Source organism: Schistocerca serialis, chromosome 7 (assembly GCF_023864345.2).
Source record: "Schistocerca serialis cubense isolate TAMUIC-IGC-003099 chromosome 7, iqSchSeri2.2, whole genome shotgun sequence".
Taxonomy (NCBI): Eukaryota; Metazoa; Arthropoda; class Insecta; order Orthoptera; family Acrididae; genus Schistocerca; species Schistocerca serialis.
This window is the reverse complement of record NC_064644.1, coordinates 529,745,083-529,763,280: the sequence shown is the minus strand read 5'-3', so window position 1 is coordinate 529,763,280 and position 18,198 is coordinate 529,745,083. Positions and strand designations below refer to the sequence as shown.

The 18,198-nt window shown below is 39.2% G+C and overlaps 1 protein-coding gene across 1 annotated transcript in view; it reads left to right on the top strand.

The window, feature by feature from the left end:
• Nucleotides 1-9,336, top strand: part of LOC126413210 (mannan-binding lectin serine protease 2-like) — a 165,086-nt gene extending 155,750 nt beyond the window's left edge. Inside the window, exon 6 of the mRNA XM_050083107.1 lies at nucleotides 9,158-9,336. Coding sequence (XP_049939064.1) covers nucleotides 9,158-9,336 — 179 coding nt within the window. The remainder of the gene's footprint in view (nucleotides 1-9,157) is intronic.
• Nucleotides 9,337-18,198: the final 8,862 nt, after the last annotated feature.

The window sequence follows — 18,198 nt, the reverse complement described above, 5'->3', positions numbered from 1 at the left end:
ACAATGTAATAAAGTATTTGTATGGAGTGTAGCCATGTATGGAAGTGAAACATGGACAATAAATAGTTTAGACAAGAAGAGAATAGAAGCTTTCGAAATGTGGTGCTACAGAAGAATGCTTAAGATTAGATGGGTAGATCACATAACTAATGAAGAGGTATTGAATAGAATTGGTGAGAAGAGGAGCTTATGGCACAACTTGACTAGAAAAAGGGATCTGTTGGTAGGACATGTTCTGAGGCATCAAGGAATCACCACTTTAATACTGGAGGGCAGCGTGGAGGGTAAAAATCGTAGAGGGAGACCAGGAGATGAATACACTAAGCAGATTCAGAAGGATGTAGGCTGCAGTAGGTACTGGGAGATGAAGAATTTTTCACAGGATAGAGTAGCATGGAGAGCTGCATCAAACCAGTCTCAGGACTGAAGACCACAACAACAACAACGATGTAATATTCTATAAATAGTGTGAAAACTCCTATGTAAATTTAATGTGTAAGCTATTTTATATACTTTTACATTTCATATTATCTAGATTGTAATCCTAATGACCTGTCGTATGATACAAGTACATATCTGTACAAAAGGTAATTTACGGGACCAATAAAAATCACAACCACAACTCATTCATCAGGTTAAGCTCTCCTACCAAACAGCCCTTGAAGGCCTAATATAACCTACACACCATTGTATTATCCTCATCCCATAATCATCACTGGATGCAGATATGGAGGGGCACGTGGTCAGTACACCTCTCTCCCAGCTACTGTCTGTTTGCATGACAGTAGCTCCTCAATTGGCTTCCAAAAGCTGAGTGCACCCCACATTGATTAGGTTAGCATGTTTTCTTATCATAAATTATTTCAAAACTCATCTTCAAAGCAATTAATGTATTATATCCAATTTGAATGATGTTTGCTTTAGTTCTGTACTACTGACCTCTCTCTCTCATATATCTGTCAGTTGTATTATGTGACTGCGAATAAACTGAAATTAGTACATGTTTTATATATTTTTCATCAAAAAAAATCTTTCCATTTTTTGAAGTGAATTGTCTCCTATTATCAGAAAGAATTGCCTAGGAACACCTACATTTTGAAAGTAGCCTTGAGTAATCTTTAATATGATTTTCTTAGTTGCTGCTTTCTTCAAAGGATACAGTTTTATAAACTTAGAAACTAAATCCACCATAACAAATATATAGCTATATTGCCCCTCTCGTCCTTTTTCTCCTTTGTTTTGGATAGTTGCCTAAAAAGTCAATTTTGGAGTAACACTCTGTAAGTATTCTTTACATGTTTGATTGCTGACTTTTACACATTGTCACTTATCACATGTAGCTACACATTTTCTAACTCTCCATCAATGATGTAGATATATACACTTTCATGTATCTTTTGAATACATTTTAATGAGCCACACAGTGGCCAAAACTTTAATGTGTGTATTTTATAGGAGTATCAGTATATTGCTCTGGCCAGCACACTTTCCAGTTGTCACTATCTGGACTATATCTCTAAAATAAAATTTCCTTATATGCATGCTAATATTGTTGAACTTCCACATATCCCTTCTTTCCTAAATAGCTTTTCTCTGGTTTCCAGTTTTCCTGGTGATTCCAGTTCCTCCTAAATTGGTTACAATTTTTCTAATATCTTCTTCAACTTATGCTCCTTTTTTGCACATAATTTTGAAACTTCTTTTTTCATCTCCAATGACATTCTCATTTTCAGCCCATGCAGGTAAACCTACAGCAGATAAATCATCTGCAATTACCTTCTTTTTCCCTTTTATTTATTTTACTATGTAGTAAAACTGTTGCAGATAAATTACCCAACTTATGACTCAGTCAGCTGTACTATAATGTATGCTTCTGGATATAATATAGAGCTTTGTGATCAGAATAAACAATGATTATGTGTTGAGGTAAATAATTCCTGAATTTCATGAAACTGTATACAATGGCCAGAAGTCCCTTCCTAGTAACTATGCAATTCTTTTCGTGTTTCGGAAGTGTTCTACTTGCAAAAGCAACTGAATGATGTTCCATTTTCCCATTAAATATCTTTTCTTGAAATACATGAACTATTAATGCAGACTCACTACTGTCTGTTACTAAACAAAATGGTAATGAATGACGAGGTCTGTGCAGTATTTAACCTTCATAAAGTTGTTCCTTTATCTCATCAAAAGCTACTTGGCATTCCTCACTCCACTTCCACATGGTATTTTTCCTTAAAGGTTGTTAAAACGTGGTGCATTCATGACTTGCATTTTTACATATTTTGTATATAAATTAGCGAACCCAAAAAGAATCTTAATTCTTTCTTTCATTCTTAGCTTTGTAAATATTGCTGTGGCTAAGATTTTATTAAGCCATGCAAAATTCCTTCTTCAGCTATGCTGTGGGCAAGAAAATTTAGTTGTCTCACAGCAAATTTACATTTCACTGGTTTTAATGTTATTCCCACTTTTCTTAGCCTTTCTCCTACTTCTCAGAGCCCATCAAGATGTTCATCCCAAGTCTTCTCATTATAAAAATGTTATCCACATAAATTGTCGATTTTGGCAGAAGGTTACTTCCTAAAACAGTCGAATGCATGAATTCTGGCACAGAAACAATAGCCCAAATAGTACTACACAGCACTGAAAACATCTCCCATTATACAAGAATACTGTGCTTGCTTGAGTCAGAAACCAAAGCAGTTTGATGAAATCCAGAAATCAAACCAAGCTACTCATATATTTAATATCTTCAAATTTATTTAGTAATGCACACATACTTTCTGAGTGATCTGTTTCCCTCTCTAAATATTTATTTAAATGTCTGGAATCTAAAACAAGTCTTACTCCACCATCTCTAATCATACTTGTAACATTCCCCTATGGCTTGCTCACTGAAGGAGGACATCCTACTACTCCTGGTTGGCTAAAAACAAAATTATACTTAACACTGATGTCACAGCAGGAGAAGAAATGTATGACAATGCGTATGTAACAACACACCTGGACCGACTTGGCTGACTGGTGCAGTAAGCGATAGCATTATAGGGGTGAACAGTGTGTCATATCTATGACTTACCACACATTGATAATGTAGTCAGCCTCTGCACTTTCTTGACCAGTAACCTACCTAAATTTACCTGCAGTGCAGCTGCTCATGCGTTGTCCACCATCCTCTGAGTTCTGTATTTCTGCCAAATCATAAGGCTACTATGATGAAGTGTAGATTTGACACTCCTTAATAAAGTAATAAGGTTCTAGTAAAAATCACTTATATTCTTGAGTCACATTGGCTTCTATAAAACCTTCTTACAAATGTTTACAAAATCCACCCCTTCCGTACTGTGCAACTCACAATCCCCTATGATGACAGCAGCATGGTTATACCCCTCAGTGTGATACTTATGCTGCTGGTAGTGTTCCATCCCACTCAGAGATGTTGTTAATCTTGTCACAATTAGGCTAGTCCCAACTGTGCTCTCACAAGTGTAATGCTCTTTCTGCTATGTGGGTTTTCCCTACACACAAGTTACTGCACACACTCTAGTTCTGTTCTAGCAAAAAGCAAAGCTCATTTACAATGTTAGTGGGAGTGACAGTGCTACCCATCCACTCCAATTCACTGTCAGAACTCCAAGTCTTCTAACAATTGTGTTTCTGCCATCCTTCTCTCTCTCTGCTCTGCTATGACGTCAACCACCATCTTTTCCATAAAACTGGACACGCTCAAGTTTAACTCATCCTTATTGACTTTATTTCCCTGAAATTATGGAATTATGCTTTTATCTAATGTTTGCTGCTGCCTCCTGGTGTACCTCAGTTGTTTACTGAAAGAACTATTTTATGTTTGCTGGAGAGCTCTGGTAGATCAGTCAACATTTTCCAATGTTGAGGGATGTCATTCTAAAGAGACAGCTTGTTTCCACTTTGTATTATATTGCTGTCAGATGGTTGCCTTATAAATCTAAATCATAAACTGTACAACTTGAATTATAGGTGATTTTTATATCTTCACTAACAATTGCAGGTTGAAAATTATTTGTAATTACAGTACCTTGGAACTGTACAGCTCGTTCACCTTTATAATATGATTTTGATTATTTAGAACTATTTGTTCTAATATTTTTGGGTATTTCTGTTTTGTAAAATGTCAATTTGTTATATGAAAAATTATGTATTTCTGCATTTATACCCTATCTGACTCATTTGTGTATCTTTGCATAAAGGTTGCTGTCACAGGTTAGGTACCAAATGACACATGATGTTTCACTTTATTTAGAGCACTTTTATTTTTATTACTTGATTTATTTATTTTATTTATTTATTTAGATCCCTAAATCCAATATAGCAAGACATTCATGTGGATGTAGGACTTATCAGATTATTACAAAAGCAACATATAAAAAAACCCTCTTGCAAGAGGAGACATAGCTATAAGGAAAACGCACATTAATAGGTATAGACAAAATTACAAAATTTAAACTAAAAGTAGGTCTTAATAGCTACATAAAAGACATAGTAATGTTAACAATGATTCCAACTATCATAATGCATAAGAGTACATCAGATTTAATTAAAAGAAAAAGTCAATTACAATTAACACAACTGAAATATTCTTCAACCAGATAAAAGGAATTATCTATTAGATAGTGTTGGAGCTGTTTAACTATGGGAAGGTCATGGATAAGGTGATTTCAGTGATGGTGGGAGTGTGTTGAACACCTTGCAGCTCATGTAATGGATTGCTTTGTGTACAATACTAGTATTGTGGATATGGTATGAATCATCAGTTTTGTATAATTGTGCATGTTACCAATGAAAAATAAATAATAATAAAAAATAAATAATAACAAAATAAATAATAATTTTTATCAATGAAAAATAACAGGGAGTAGATACACTGATGTGCAGTTGTCATTATCCCTAATTTTCTAGAATGTCTAGGCTGGATTTCACTCGTTATCCAAATAACTCTCTTTTCAGCAATGAATATTTTTTTTGGAAAGGGGCTGATTACCGCAGAAAACTATGCCATCCAACAAAAGTGTATGGAAGTAATTAAGATAAGCAGTTTTTGCAGTATCTCAATCACAGACAGTGGAAATAATACACTTAGCCAATGTTTCTGGGCTGAGTTTTTTGAGAAGTTGTAAAATATGTTCAGGCCATTTTAGATTGCTGCTAATATGTACACCCAGGAACTTTGATGACTCAACTTGTAGTAACTTGCTACCATTACATTTAATACTTAACTGATTGCCCCCTTCCCCTTAAAAAAAAACGTTAGAAATGAACAAATTGGGTCTTGTTAACATTTGGTGATAACCCATTATTTTCAAACCAATTAAGTGCTTCATTAAAGACAATATTGGCTGATTCTTCAAGATTGTGGTTGGGAGCTTTGTAGATGAGGATGGTGGTGTCATCAGCCAAAAGAGTAAAATGAAAGTTAAAGCTCGTACACGAGGGAAGGTCATCGATAAAGATGAAGAAGAGAAGGGGGCCAAGTACAGAGCGCTGAGGAACACCACAGCCAATAGAGCCCCAGATAGATGACAGAACACCCCTCAGAATCGTCCAACACGACCTTCTGCTTTCTTCCAGATAGATAGGATTTAATCCATGAGCCACCTGATCCTCTTATATCATAATATTCAGTCTTTGCTAAGAGGATTTCATGGTTAACAGTATCAAAGGCCTTAGAAAGGTCACAGAAGATACCAACAGGAGATAATTTATTATTAAAAGACTTGATGGGTGAAGGAGAAAATAGTTTGTTCTGTAGATATACGCTGTTGAAATACAAACTGTCAACTGTTTAATACCTTATAATGAATGACATGGTCAATATGTCTATTGTGAACCAATTTCTCAAGAATTTAAGACAAGGTTGTTAAAAGGGAGATAGGCTGATAGTTTATAATGTCAGATTTATCACTTTTTTTTAAAGAGAGGTTTGATCATTGCATACTTTGGCCCCTCAGAATCAGTTGCATGCTGGATGGATTCATTGAATACATAGCACAGTATTTTGATTATTGGCTTGTATAATTCTCTCAGTAATCTTGAGGAGATACCACCAACGCCAACAGAATTCTTGCTTTTCCTCTCTCTAATTATATTCTCAATTTCATGTACTGTGACAGGAGACATTTAAATCTGCTTGTTTTTTTATTATTAATAGCTCTTTGAAGGAATAATGTGGCTTCACTAACAGATGATATTTTTTTCAGTTTGGTCTGCTGATGTCAAACAGTGTTTGTTAAAATGTTGGTAATTATTTCAACATTTTCATGAATGGTATCATTTGTTTTAGTTTGTATGATGTTTTCTCCAGCAGGGATTTTATCTGTTTCCATTTTTATTATGTCCCATATGGTTTTAATTTTATTATTAAGGACATTAATTTCTAATTTTATAGAAATGCTCTTTGTCCATTTTAGAAGTTTTTTAAGGTAGAGCAGTATAGTTTGCAACGTTTTTTTTTTCTAGACTACAACTGGAATTGAATGAGGCATACAGATTACTTTTCCTTCTGCAGGAGGTTTTGATGCCCTAAGTTAACCAGTTTTTGTTAGAATAGGTTTCATTCTTGAATTTGGCAGTACATTTAGTTGCTTTGAATAGGCAACTAAATTAATTTATAAAACATTATACTTGTCATTAGTGTTGTCAAAGAGCTCCAACTGGTCCCAGTCAACTTCTTGTAGGGAATTACGGAAGGTATTAGTAGATTATGTGTTAATTACTCTGAAAGTTTTAGTGTTAGAATTGTTTTTACTAAGAGGGCTAACACCTTCCCATTTTAATATATGTTTTACAGTTGTGTTTAGATTTCGGCTTCTGTTGAAGAAGGTGTTCCAATGTGACTCATGGTATTAGCTGTGATTCTAGTGGGAAAATCCATCAGTACTGTTAAATTAAAAGAATTCATGAGTTAACAGAGATTCTAACTGTTTTAGGAAAATACAAATTTTGCCTGTAGGGGCCCTGTAAAATGAGAGGACAGTAACTTCAGAAAAGTCAGTACAGATTACAGCTCCACAGACCTCACAATGTTGATCAATACAGTATTAACTCAAGTCTAAAGCTCTATAAGCTATTTTGTTCTTAACATAAATTGCCACTCCACCTATGGCCCAGATGGTATCCCCGTAAGATCTTATGTTGACTATGCTACAAATATAGCACCATTCTTATCCATCATCTACCAGAGATCATTGGAATGGCAGAAAGTTCCACAGGTCTGGAAGAAGGCCCAGGTTATAGCAATCTATAAAATGGATAGAAAATCAGATGCATATAATTACCAGCCAATTTCACTGACACTGATTTGTTGTAGAATCATGGAACATATTTTGTGTTCAGAGATAATGACCTTTCTAGACTCTGAGAAGCTCATTTGCAGAAACCACCATGGTTTTAGGAAACAGCAGTCATGCGAGCACAGCTGGCCCTCTTTGTGCATGATATACAACAGGCTCTAGATACTGGCTCCCAGGTTGGTGTCATATTTCTCGACTTTCGAAAGGCATTCAACTCAGTTCCGCACTGTCACTTGCTACAAAAAGTGCACGCTTATGGTCTATCCAATGACGTATCCATCCTTAGACCATTTGCCAATGATGCTGTAGTCTACAGGAAAGTAGTATCACATGAAAATTGTGAACAAATGAATGAGCATTTGCAGAAAATAAATGCGTGGTGTAATGACTGGCAGTTATCTCACAATATTAGTAAGTGTAACCTACTGCATATAACAAGGCAAATATCCCCATTAATGTATGAGTACAAAATAAATGATCAGTCTTTGGAAGCAGTAACATCAGTGAAGTATCTGGGTGTGACTATTTGAAATGATCTCAAATGGAATGATCAGATTACACAAGTAACGGGTAAGGCGAACTCTAGATTGCGGTTTATTGGTAGAATCCTGAAGCGAAGCAGTCCTTCAACAAAGGAAATAGCTTACAATATGTTAGTTCATCCAGTCTTAGAGTATTGTTTGTCTGTATGGGACCTTACCAGTTTGGTCTGATTCAAGAGATTGAGAAGGTCCAAAGAAGAGTGGCAAGATTCATGACTGGTACATTTAGCCATCGTGAGAGCGTTACAAATCTCATAGAAAGTTAGAAGTGGGACACACTTGCAGATAGATGACGCGCTAAACAGAAGGGGCTGCTCACTAAATTCTGAAATCCAGTCTTCACCGAGGATGTAGAGCATATATTATTACTACCAACTTTCAAATCACGTAATGATCATCATTCAAAGATAAGGGAAATAAGAGTTTGTACTGAGATGTTCAGACATTCGTTTTTCCCTTGCGCGATCCACGAGTGGAATGGAGGGGAGGGGGGAGGGGGGTGTGGTGGGGGAGGGGGAAGGGGGGCATATGACTTTAGTGCGAATTGTGCCCTCTGCCACACACAGCTTGGTGACTAGCAGAGTATATATGTAGATGTAGATGTAGATGTAGATCTAGAGAACATCTACAATAAAGAGCTGCTAGTTTATAGTTATTCAGTTGGAGTGTGTCAGGACCAAGTTTCATAAAGTGTTCACCAAAACAGATTACATCCGCATTATTAATAAAGTCCTTGTCTAAAATGTTAATGGGTAGTTCATCTAGTTTACGTACTGTGCCTTGAATGTTATGATGGAAAATAGTGAATTTCTTAACATTGATTGGAGATTTGAGGGGGTTGATTGGGATAGTCTCTCTTAAAGTTTTGACATTAGGCTTACTTGAAGATGTAGTTATGACACAATTTTCCTTTCCTTGTGATGGTACTACAAAAAATTCTCACTGCGTACTGCAGATTTTTTGGGCCTCTGTTTCCTCCTTCCTGCAGGAGGTAATTCTCCTTGGGATGGCAAAGAATTCTTGTCTGTTAGCTGCTCTGATGGTTCTCCTACAGTTGCCACTAATACTATGGGTGCTTATGATGCTTCATCTTTTGGCTCTCTAACTATTCTTGATGCCAATATATCTTCCTGAAGTGATGTTGCAGATGCCTCTTCTGCTTGTGGGAGTGATGATATCCCATGAACTTCTTCTGAAATTATTGGTAGGTCTATTCTGGATAGTGCAATAATTTCTTGAATGACCATTGCAGCAGCATCATTTGTGATGCATGTGCTACTGTTGCAGCTGATTTTGATAACAGTGATTTTCCTTCAGATGATTCAGGTTATGCTGCCCTTGGTGAAGGCTCAGTTGTATCAGTAATTAATGCTGGTATTGCTGCCACAGGTGTTGGCTCTGTTGGATCTGCTGATAGTGGTGCATTTGCTAACACTAGTAATAGTGGTCCCACTGTTGGGGATTGAGTTGTTGCAGTAATTTTGGAAAGTTGACCTGCTGCATATGGTGGTGGTTGCTGAGATAATGAAGGCTGAACTCTTCTACGCACGTTGATAACTCTTGCACCATGAATATGGCTTATGTATTTGTTATTTTTCTCCTATTTGGTTTCACTGTTATATAGACTTCACTTTTACTTTGTTATTGCATACAATGTAGCTTTCACTGTCAGTGTCATCCTTGTTTACTGTCTATCAAAGATGTTTGCTAGAGATATTCCATCCTTTTGTTCTGATTGCAAAAGTGGCTACATTTTATGAATATATTATTTCTTACATTACTTCACAAATGTGGAACTTTGTCAGTGTTATACTCATCTTGTTCTTCTTTAGTACATTGTTTATTTGGCTTTAACCCTAGACTGGTCGGGTGAAAAATAATCTCATGAACGGTCGGGCTGGGTCTGTGGGACCCAATAAATAAATCACTTGTAACAAATTACAAACAGTATGTTTTGATCAAATGTCACATTTTTATTTTGATTAGGTACTAATAAATACTATAGTGACATTAGTTCAGCTTTCTGCATCATACATCAATTACTGTAAAAAAAACTGAAACATATACTCTTCGTAGTACTAAATGTCAGCAAACTGAAAATACAAGTAAATTTGACTGAAATAAGAATATAAATGAGAGTAAGTTGTAGAAATAAGAAGCAAAAATGATGAACTTTTATTGTTTAAATAGAAATCATGAATTTGAAGAATAGTTCATAAAATATCCTGCTCTAAAATTATCACTTTTCAAAACAGTCGCTGCAAACCATTTCTGCATGCACCAAGCATAACCAAAATTTGCAAACTTCGCAAAAGTATTTAGTTTTGCTGTCCTTGCATTTGTAGCATCTTCCCCTTTTCCCTGGTAGTGGATCTTTGACTATTCTTTGTTCTTCGGTACTGGAGAGGTTACAGGCAAGACTGTGAATATCGCATGGGAAGTCTGTTTGGGTTGCGCTCATTGTCAAATATGGTGTTATGAGACACTTTCCTAGTGTTATGAAGTATTCTCATCTAACTGATACATTTTTGTTGGCTTTGAACACAATGTAGCCATTGAGAGCAGCAACGTTCAACAACTGAAAAAAGAGACACCGAGGCCACTGTCTTGTCCCTCTAGCAACAGTGTATTCACCACACATAGCATCAACGACATCTACACCACCGTTGGTTTTGTTGTAGAACGTTATTATACTTGGTTTTTTCTTTCCACCACTGTCACTGTCAATTTCATTATCATGGTGCAGTGACGAAAAAAGTAGTACTGATTTGTTTCGTTTTGGTACATATGAAAGTAATGTGACATCTTCCTGAAATCCAAACATACTTGAGAACACTTCTTTAGACTTTTTGGGTAAAAAGTCAAACAGAATTTCAGGCTTATTTTTTTTAATGTACCAACAACAGTAATATTCATTTCTTGTAATAGCTTTTTGACAACTGGGTAAGAGGTAAACCAACTGCCTATCGTCAGATTTCTTCCAGGCCCTTTTACTGGGTCTACAAGATGGAAAACAACATCATCTGCCTTATTCCTAACTTTGTATGGTCCGTGGGGTTACGCACCTGCATAAACTTCCAAATGTTTTAGGTAGTACGTTTTGGAACAAGCCAGGATGAAGACCTTGATCCCATACTTGGTAGGTTTATTTGGGATATACATCCTGAACCTGCACCTGCCACTGTATGGAACAAGCATTTCGTCCAAAGTAACGTTTTATGATGGAGCAAAATATGCTTTGCAGTTGGAGACAAACATATCAAGAATGGTTCTAATGGCAGCAAGATTATCTTGTGCTTTTCTTTCTTCCCTTGTATGGATGTAGTCAAACCCGATACAATGGGTCAAAAATCTGAACCTCTTCAGTGACATACTTGCATGAAAGATTTCTATTCCTGTCCCATCTGTTTTCCAAAAGCCTCCAATTTCATTTTACCACAATGCAATGTTCCAGCTAAGTAAAGTAGGCCAAAATATGCCTTCAGTTCATCAAAACTGGTAGTACCTAAGTCAGTTAGAGAAGCTGTACTTGGATTGGCAATAGCAGGTGCATTGGTGTCAGCAGATGACTCAACATCTTCCTCTTCATCACTACTTTTTCACTATTGCTGTCATGATAACTGTTTACTTCGAAGTCTGGGTCCGCATCAGAATCGTCTGCTTCAGTCTTATCATCAAACAAAATTCTGTGAATTTCACTGTAAGAAAGTCTTTCTCTTGCCATGTTATACTGAACACTACCGACAATGATAATTAGGTGTTAGGTCATCACATGTAGTTCACAAAATAACTAGTTACTCAATGATACACCCAAATAAAAATGGGGTTGCACTGGCAGAATTTAGTTACGTAAATGGTCGGGCAGGGTCTGAAAGACCTGTGCACTTTTTGAAAGACTGCCAAACTATGAATAAACAAATAAAAACCTTATTCACAACAGTAATGCTTTCTTTTGGATGTTTCAGGAAGGTAGCAGGGCACTCGAGTCAATTCAGCAAATATAAGAATATAAATTTAGTGAAACAAAAACCAGTGGGTCTCACAGACCCAGCCCAACCATTCTAGGGTTAAGCAATGTGAGATATCCAGAATGAGATTTTCACTCTGCAGCGGAGTGTGCGCTGATCTGAAACTTCCTGGCAGATTAAAACTGTGTGCCCGACCGAGACTCGAACTCGGGACCTTTGCCTTTCGCAGGCAAGTGCTTTACCAGCTCTTGGTAGAGCACTTGCCCGCAAAAGGCAAAGGTCCCGAGTTCGAGTCTCGGTCGGGCACACAGTTTTAATCTGCCAGGAAGTTTCAATGTGAGATATGTTCATTAGTACTTCAAGGGCAGTTGATGATAGTTGTTTTGATGATTTTGTTGTGACAATATTGATGTTGTATCAGCTTAGAAGGAAAAGTGATATGTTTTTAAATGATGTGTTTTACCTCATAAGTATCATATGCAATTTTGTGCACATATTTGAGTTGAGTCATTTTTGTATACATTCTATTTCTTCAAGTTCATTGTTGACAGAAATCCACTGATGATGGCCTGTGACCAAAAATGACAAATGATATATGAGTTCAATAAAACAGCTGATGGTTAAAATGCATTTAAAGTTTATCAAAACTTCTTCACCTTCTTCTATTCCATTCATCTAGTTCTTGTCTCCCTCTTCTTTCATTTCACTTAGTATAATTTCCCAGAATGTATTAAAAAAGTTAATTATATTAACCTAGTATATTCTCCTACTACTCCCACAATGGAATCTCATTTGTGAATTATTTCTTTCCCTTCATTGGTAACCATTAGCCTGATTTCTGTGTCTTTTTCTTGTCCTATACTCACAGGCTTCCAATTGGATGGCCCTCTGTTTTCCTGATCATTCCCTCTATTTTGTACCTTCCTGTTATCAAATTGTCTGTTGTTTCTTTCCCATGGCCTATGCCTCCATTCATGTTCCCTATTCTCATTTCTATAATTTCCTGGCTCTCTCTTCCTCTCTCTCTCTCTCTCTCTCTCTCTCTCTCTCTCTCTCTCTCTCTCCCTCTCTCTCTTTCTCTTTCTCTCCTAATGATAATTTTAAGTTCACCCACCATTTTTCTGATGACCGTATTCTCTTTGTATACGCCCTTGTCTTTTATTTCTCTTCCATCCTCTGTTTATCTTGGCTACATACTTTAGAACTTGTACAACAGACACAAGTCCATATACCAATCCCCATTGGAATTTGTTTGATAACCTCCTCTTTAAGACATCAACCTTAATTAATTCATCAAGTGGTTTTCTGAATGTCCTAACATCTTTAACTCTTGCTCACAAAAGTCTTTCATTTGACTACTACCTTCCCAGAAATTAGGTTCATTTAGGAAACCACTTTTCATTCCTTCTTGCTTAGTGTCTGATCAAAAATTATTCAAAAAAACTTTTCAGATGCAGTGAAAGTCACATATGCTAATATTTTGTTTAATCCAAGATAATGCTTCCTCACCCAAAAATGTTTTTCTTAATGTAATTTTAAGTGCTTCAGATATTTAAGATACAAAACTATCTTTACACTGGTAAATGAAATCACCAGAGTGTACCATCTTTTCTACTGGAAAATTTCTCATGCTTACAATATTCCAACAACTACTACCAAAACTTTTAACAACTAAGCTTTCTTGTAATTCAAATTGTGTATTACTAACATATGGTATGCTGGCTTGACATACATCAACATTACTGCTTACATTGGTGGCTTTGTGGTGAATTTTGTTAATTAGCCATCCTGTTTTGCTGAGCTACATTTGCCAACTTTGTATCAGCAGACTCTTTACCTTTAATTAATTCTTGCACATACATTTTCCATTCATTTTTAATTGGATTATGCATTATCTTAAAACCTTTGTCATTTCTTTCCATTTCCCCAACCTACCTTACTTTGTTCTCTGCTGCAGTAATATGCGTGTTGATCAGCTGGTGCTTGGTATGGGTAGAAAATCTCAACTGCCTAGTTCCTCCTTCAAGATGTCAACCTTTGTGATTCTTCTAAGCCTACATTCTCATCTACATCCTGTACCTGTTCAGCAACTTCACCCAGACCACTAAATTTCAATAACTTACTAACAAACATATCTAAACATAAAGTTCTTTGCATTAACTAAACATACTAAACTGAACAAAGTAGATGACATTAATTTTTTTTTAAATACTTATCTTGGTTGTCTAAGTCCATGATGTTGATCGTCGCCCATCTGTTATTGGTTTGAAAATTCAGTGTTGGTCCTTTTAGTTTGGCTCCAGAAATTTGCTTCATGGAACTGGTTCATGTTTATGGATTCCATTGTTAATTTTATTTTCTTATTTTTGTATGACAAACAGCTCAAAACAGCATTATCACTTTGTGCTGTATTACCTTGTATCCTAGATCATTCCACCATGTTGAGTAGTAATTCAGCTACATACTTTATTTCTTGACAGTGAGACGACACAAATTTATTGCACTTAAGACTCAATGAAATATAAACAGTTCAGATGGATGATGTAACTTAACTTTGTCTTGTTTGACGTCCTGGAATTCTTCACAAGAACTGAATTTGGACATACAATCCATTCAGTGCATGAAGTTAATTAAGTAAAATATTCATATTTATTATGATTCATGCCATTTTATCACTCAAAGTGACACAGGTGATCCATAGTATCAGCTGAACCTCAAATTCAGTAACTCACACTGTTATACATACATATTTGTGGCGCCGAGGAGGTCGACACCAGCATCAAAATGTGTTCGTCTTTGGACTCTGAGCATTGTCTTTGGGGTGTTCCACCATGTCCAGTTCTTTGTGAGCCTTGCATGTGTTTAGGTGAATAAATGAACTATTGCTAAATGGGTGTTGTTTGGTGTAACCAACCCAAATTTCCCCTCACCGGTGACCCCGAGATGTAACATCTTCCGTTTTCGCTGTTTTACTGTGTCCACAACCTCCGCATCGGTTATTTTCGCGTGTATTACATCGACACAGCATTTGAACAATGACTTCAGCCCAGCGCCTAACGCCAGATTTTGTGATCGATATGCATCATGTTGCGGGCGATGTACACCCACCAGAACTGCAAGGCGATGCCTCTCACTTGATGATTCCACTGATTTCACTGGATGTTTTCAAGCCTGCAACAATAAGTGAGGTTAAGAGTGCACCTGACACTGGCTACCAAACGCCTTTGTTCCCACCACATGTGCCCTCCCTCATCAACTCTGCAGTTACCTCTCACAGATCTCCGTGCAGTGTGGGACCAACGCCTATTTCTGCAAATGCTTTGTCAGACAACCTACTACCACCAGGACAATGATTTGCCACGCCACAATCCGTGCAGTACCACGTGGATACCTGCCACATGGCCAGAACTGCTTCATTCACAAGTCTACCTCCTCAGCATCCAACCACGCCTGCACCTGTCTTGGTTCAACATCAGCACATGCCTTCCTACTTCAATACCTTGGCCTGCGACAGGAACAATAACTTGTTATCTGTGCCTGACCTCCACCTCCGTCCCACTGCTACGCCTCAGTGTTTTGTGCCACTACATTCACCTTATCCGCACACCGTTTTGAGTGGAGAGACTATGAACAGCGAACATTCACACATTCCGTCCCATGTTCGACATCATTTCCCTCACTGTGCTTCTGGACAGCCCGCACCTCCGCAGCCTCCCTGCAACGCAGGTGGCCCTGCCTCTGATCATACATCGAACTTTCTGCGGACTAACACGCATTCTCAAACTTTGAACTTTTTCTCACCTGTCACCCTCTCGCCGGCTCCAGTCAAGCCTCCGCTACCATTCTCGGCACATCTCGGTGACTCATCTGCATCAGTCTTCCACGATGCATCAATCCAAACACACCTGCAACATGTTGAACTTCCGTAACCACAATCGACACATTACGGTGTCTCACCTGAATCGGACTTCCGCGTCGCGACGGATCACGGTCAATCACAATGTGTCAGCTTCACGCTGCCACCCAAACAGCCATCGTTGCCACATCCCCTGGAGACATACTCTCCTGGAATACTACAGCAACAACATCTCGATTCAGGCAGTGCCCCGACGAACTCAACTCAATCTGTTCTTCTGAACATTCTACAATGCTTACCGACACTGCAGCCGTTTAATCCCGACAGACCAACAACCTGGTTAAAAATTGGGGACGAAGTGTTCAACCATTACAAACTCGACAAGTCAACCAGGTTTCTGTGCCTCATTACCCACCTGCATGACCAGGAGGACTTGATTGCTGACCTGGTCAATGCTCCGGACTCATCTAACATGTACACTCTAGCCAAAACCATAGTTTTACGTCGGCTTGCACGCTCCAACTGAGGCAGCAATACGGCAAGTGCTCCACATCGAGCAACTAGGCAACAACAAACCTTCCCAGCTCTGGAGATGGCTATGTGTCCTGGTCAGCGCCAATCTATTCTCTGACATAGCTCTCCTCGCCATCTGGTCAGATAAGCTATCTCCTCACATCCACTTTGCTCTGGTTCAAAGGTTTCCTGAACCTGTCCACCGAAGAATGACAACTGGTGACAAGCTACAAGATGCATCAGTGCTCTATTTTGCCAGCCACTGCCTACCTGACAAGTCTCAGGTTCAGGCTCATCGCCCTGCAGCCGGACGCGGCTGGGGCTGTACTGTGCCGACCGTTCCGCTTGCTCCGGGAAGCACTAAACAAGCAAATGGGATGTCACTGGCTCTGCCCACGGTCACACCCCCTCCTGCAAACGAATCTGTTGTGGCCACCAAACCTCAGCCACTGCCACTGGCAATGAACTTTCCACAGGAAATACAACCACACTACCCATACTGTTACTTCCACACACGGTTTGGTGAGGCGGCACGGAACTGCAGACCACCCTGCTACTTCCCAAACGCCAATCGCAGGTAGGTCCGGGTGCCACCTCCTGTGCACAACATGACAGGCACCCCCCAATGCTCCATTCTGTCTGGGAACGACTGGATAATTGTGGACGACTTTACATTGAAGACATTTCTTCGGGATACCTTTCCCTAGTGGACACAGGCGCCGATGTTTTGCTGCTGCCTACGTCCTTAGTGTCGTTGAACATCCACCCTCATCACGCTTCACTACAAGCCATGAATTCAACTAAACTACAATGGTTGGGTTCAACTTCCCACGTCATCTCTCTCTCTGCAAACTGCAAAACTCGAGTGGACTTTTTTAGTATGCAAAATTGGGGAACCTATACTAGGGATTGACTTCTTGCAACACCAGAAACTTTCGCCGGACCTAGTGCAAAACACCATGTTTCACAGTCCGTCCAAGACTCACTTCCCCTGTAGTCCGTCGAGCAAACCACCCTGTGCCACATCGCTCCGGGCTCATCTCATCCGTACATGCTCGTCTCTGTCAACGACATTACAAGAAACCACGTACAAGTGCCTTGTCGAGCTTGAACACGTCACTCACCTACACAAGGAAAACTTTGAGCTCTCCCTCCGGCTCCACATAACACAGCTCCAGCTCTCTGATGCAGCAAAGGAATTGCAGACACTACAGCAAGGACAAAGCAAGGTCAGTAAGTGTGCCGAATCTGCTTGCAGTCCCAGCAATCGAGGCTCCATGCGTTGTACCTCCCACTACCCCTCACAACTGTGCTATCAAGACTACCATAACATGTACTGACAGTTCCGCAGGGCCACACCCTCCTAACACAGCAGCTTTTGACACTCGGCCGGATACAAGTGCGCATGCGCGACGAGTGTCACGTGTTCCCGAACTGGCAGCTCCTACCCCGCCCCTTGCGGACCGCACCTCTAACTATGAAAATTTGGCTCCTGTGCACCGCCGTGCGACCGCCACTGACAACACAAACAGTGCACTCACGCCAAGCGTTTCACCCGCGACCATGCTGCCACAGGCCGCACCCTCAGACAATGGACTCACTAACGCTTCACGAGCTCTACCGAGCTCACCTGACCACGGTGCCACTGCTTCGGGCCGGCAGCCATCTTGTTGCATTGACTCCTGGGACACTTTGCCACCTCGGCTCCCGTTGGATCTGCCGAATGGCTCCGAACACCACGACCACGCCTCGCCTGCCCCGCCTGCCACACATTGTAAACGAACCGCCTCCCGTGCCACCGGCAACATTTCTGTCATCACCAACAGCATGGTTCACAAGCCTCCCCCTTACGCCATGTCCCCCAATCTCCAGTAAGCCACGTCGACTTTGTCCCGAGCACCTCTCCGAACTTAAAAATCAGATTTCTGAACTACTAAGCTCTGACGTCATTGAACCCTCTGCTAATAGCTGGTCTATGCCCATACATATGA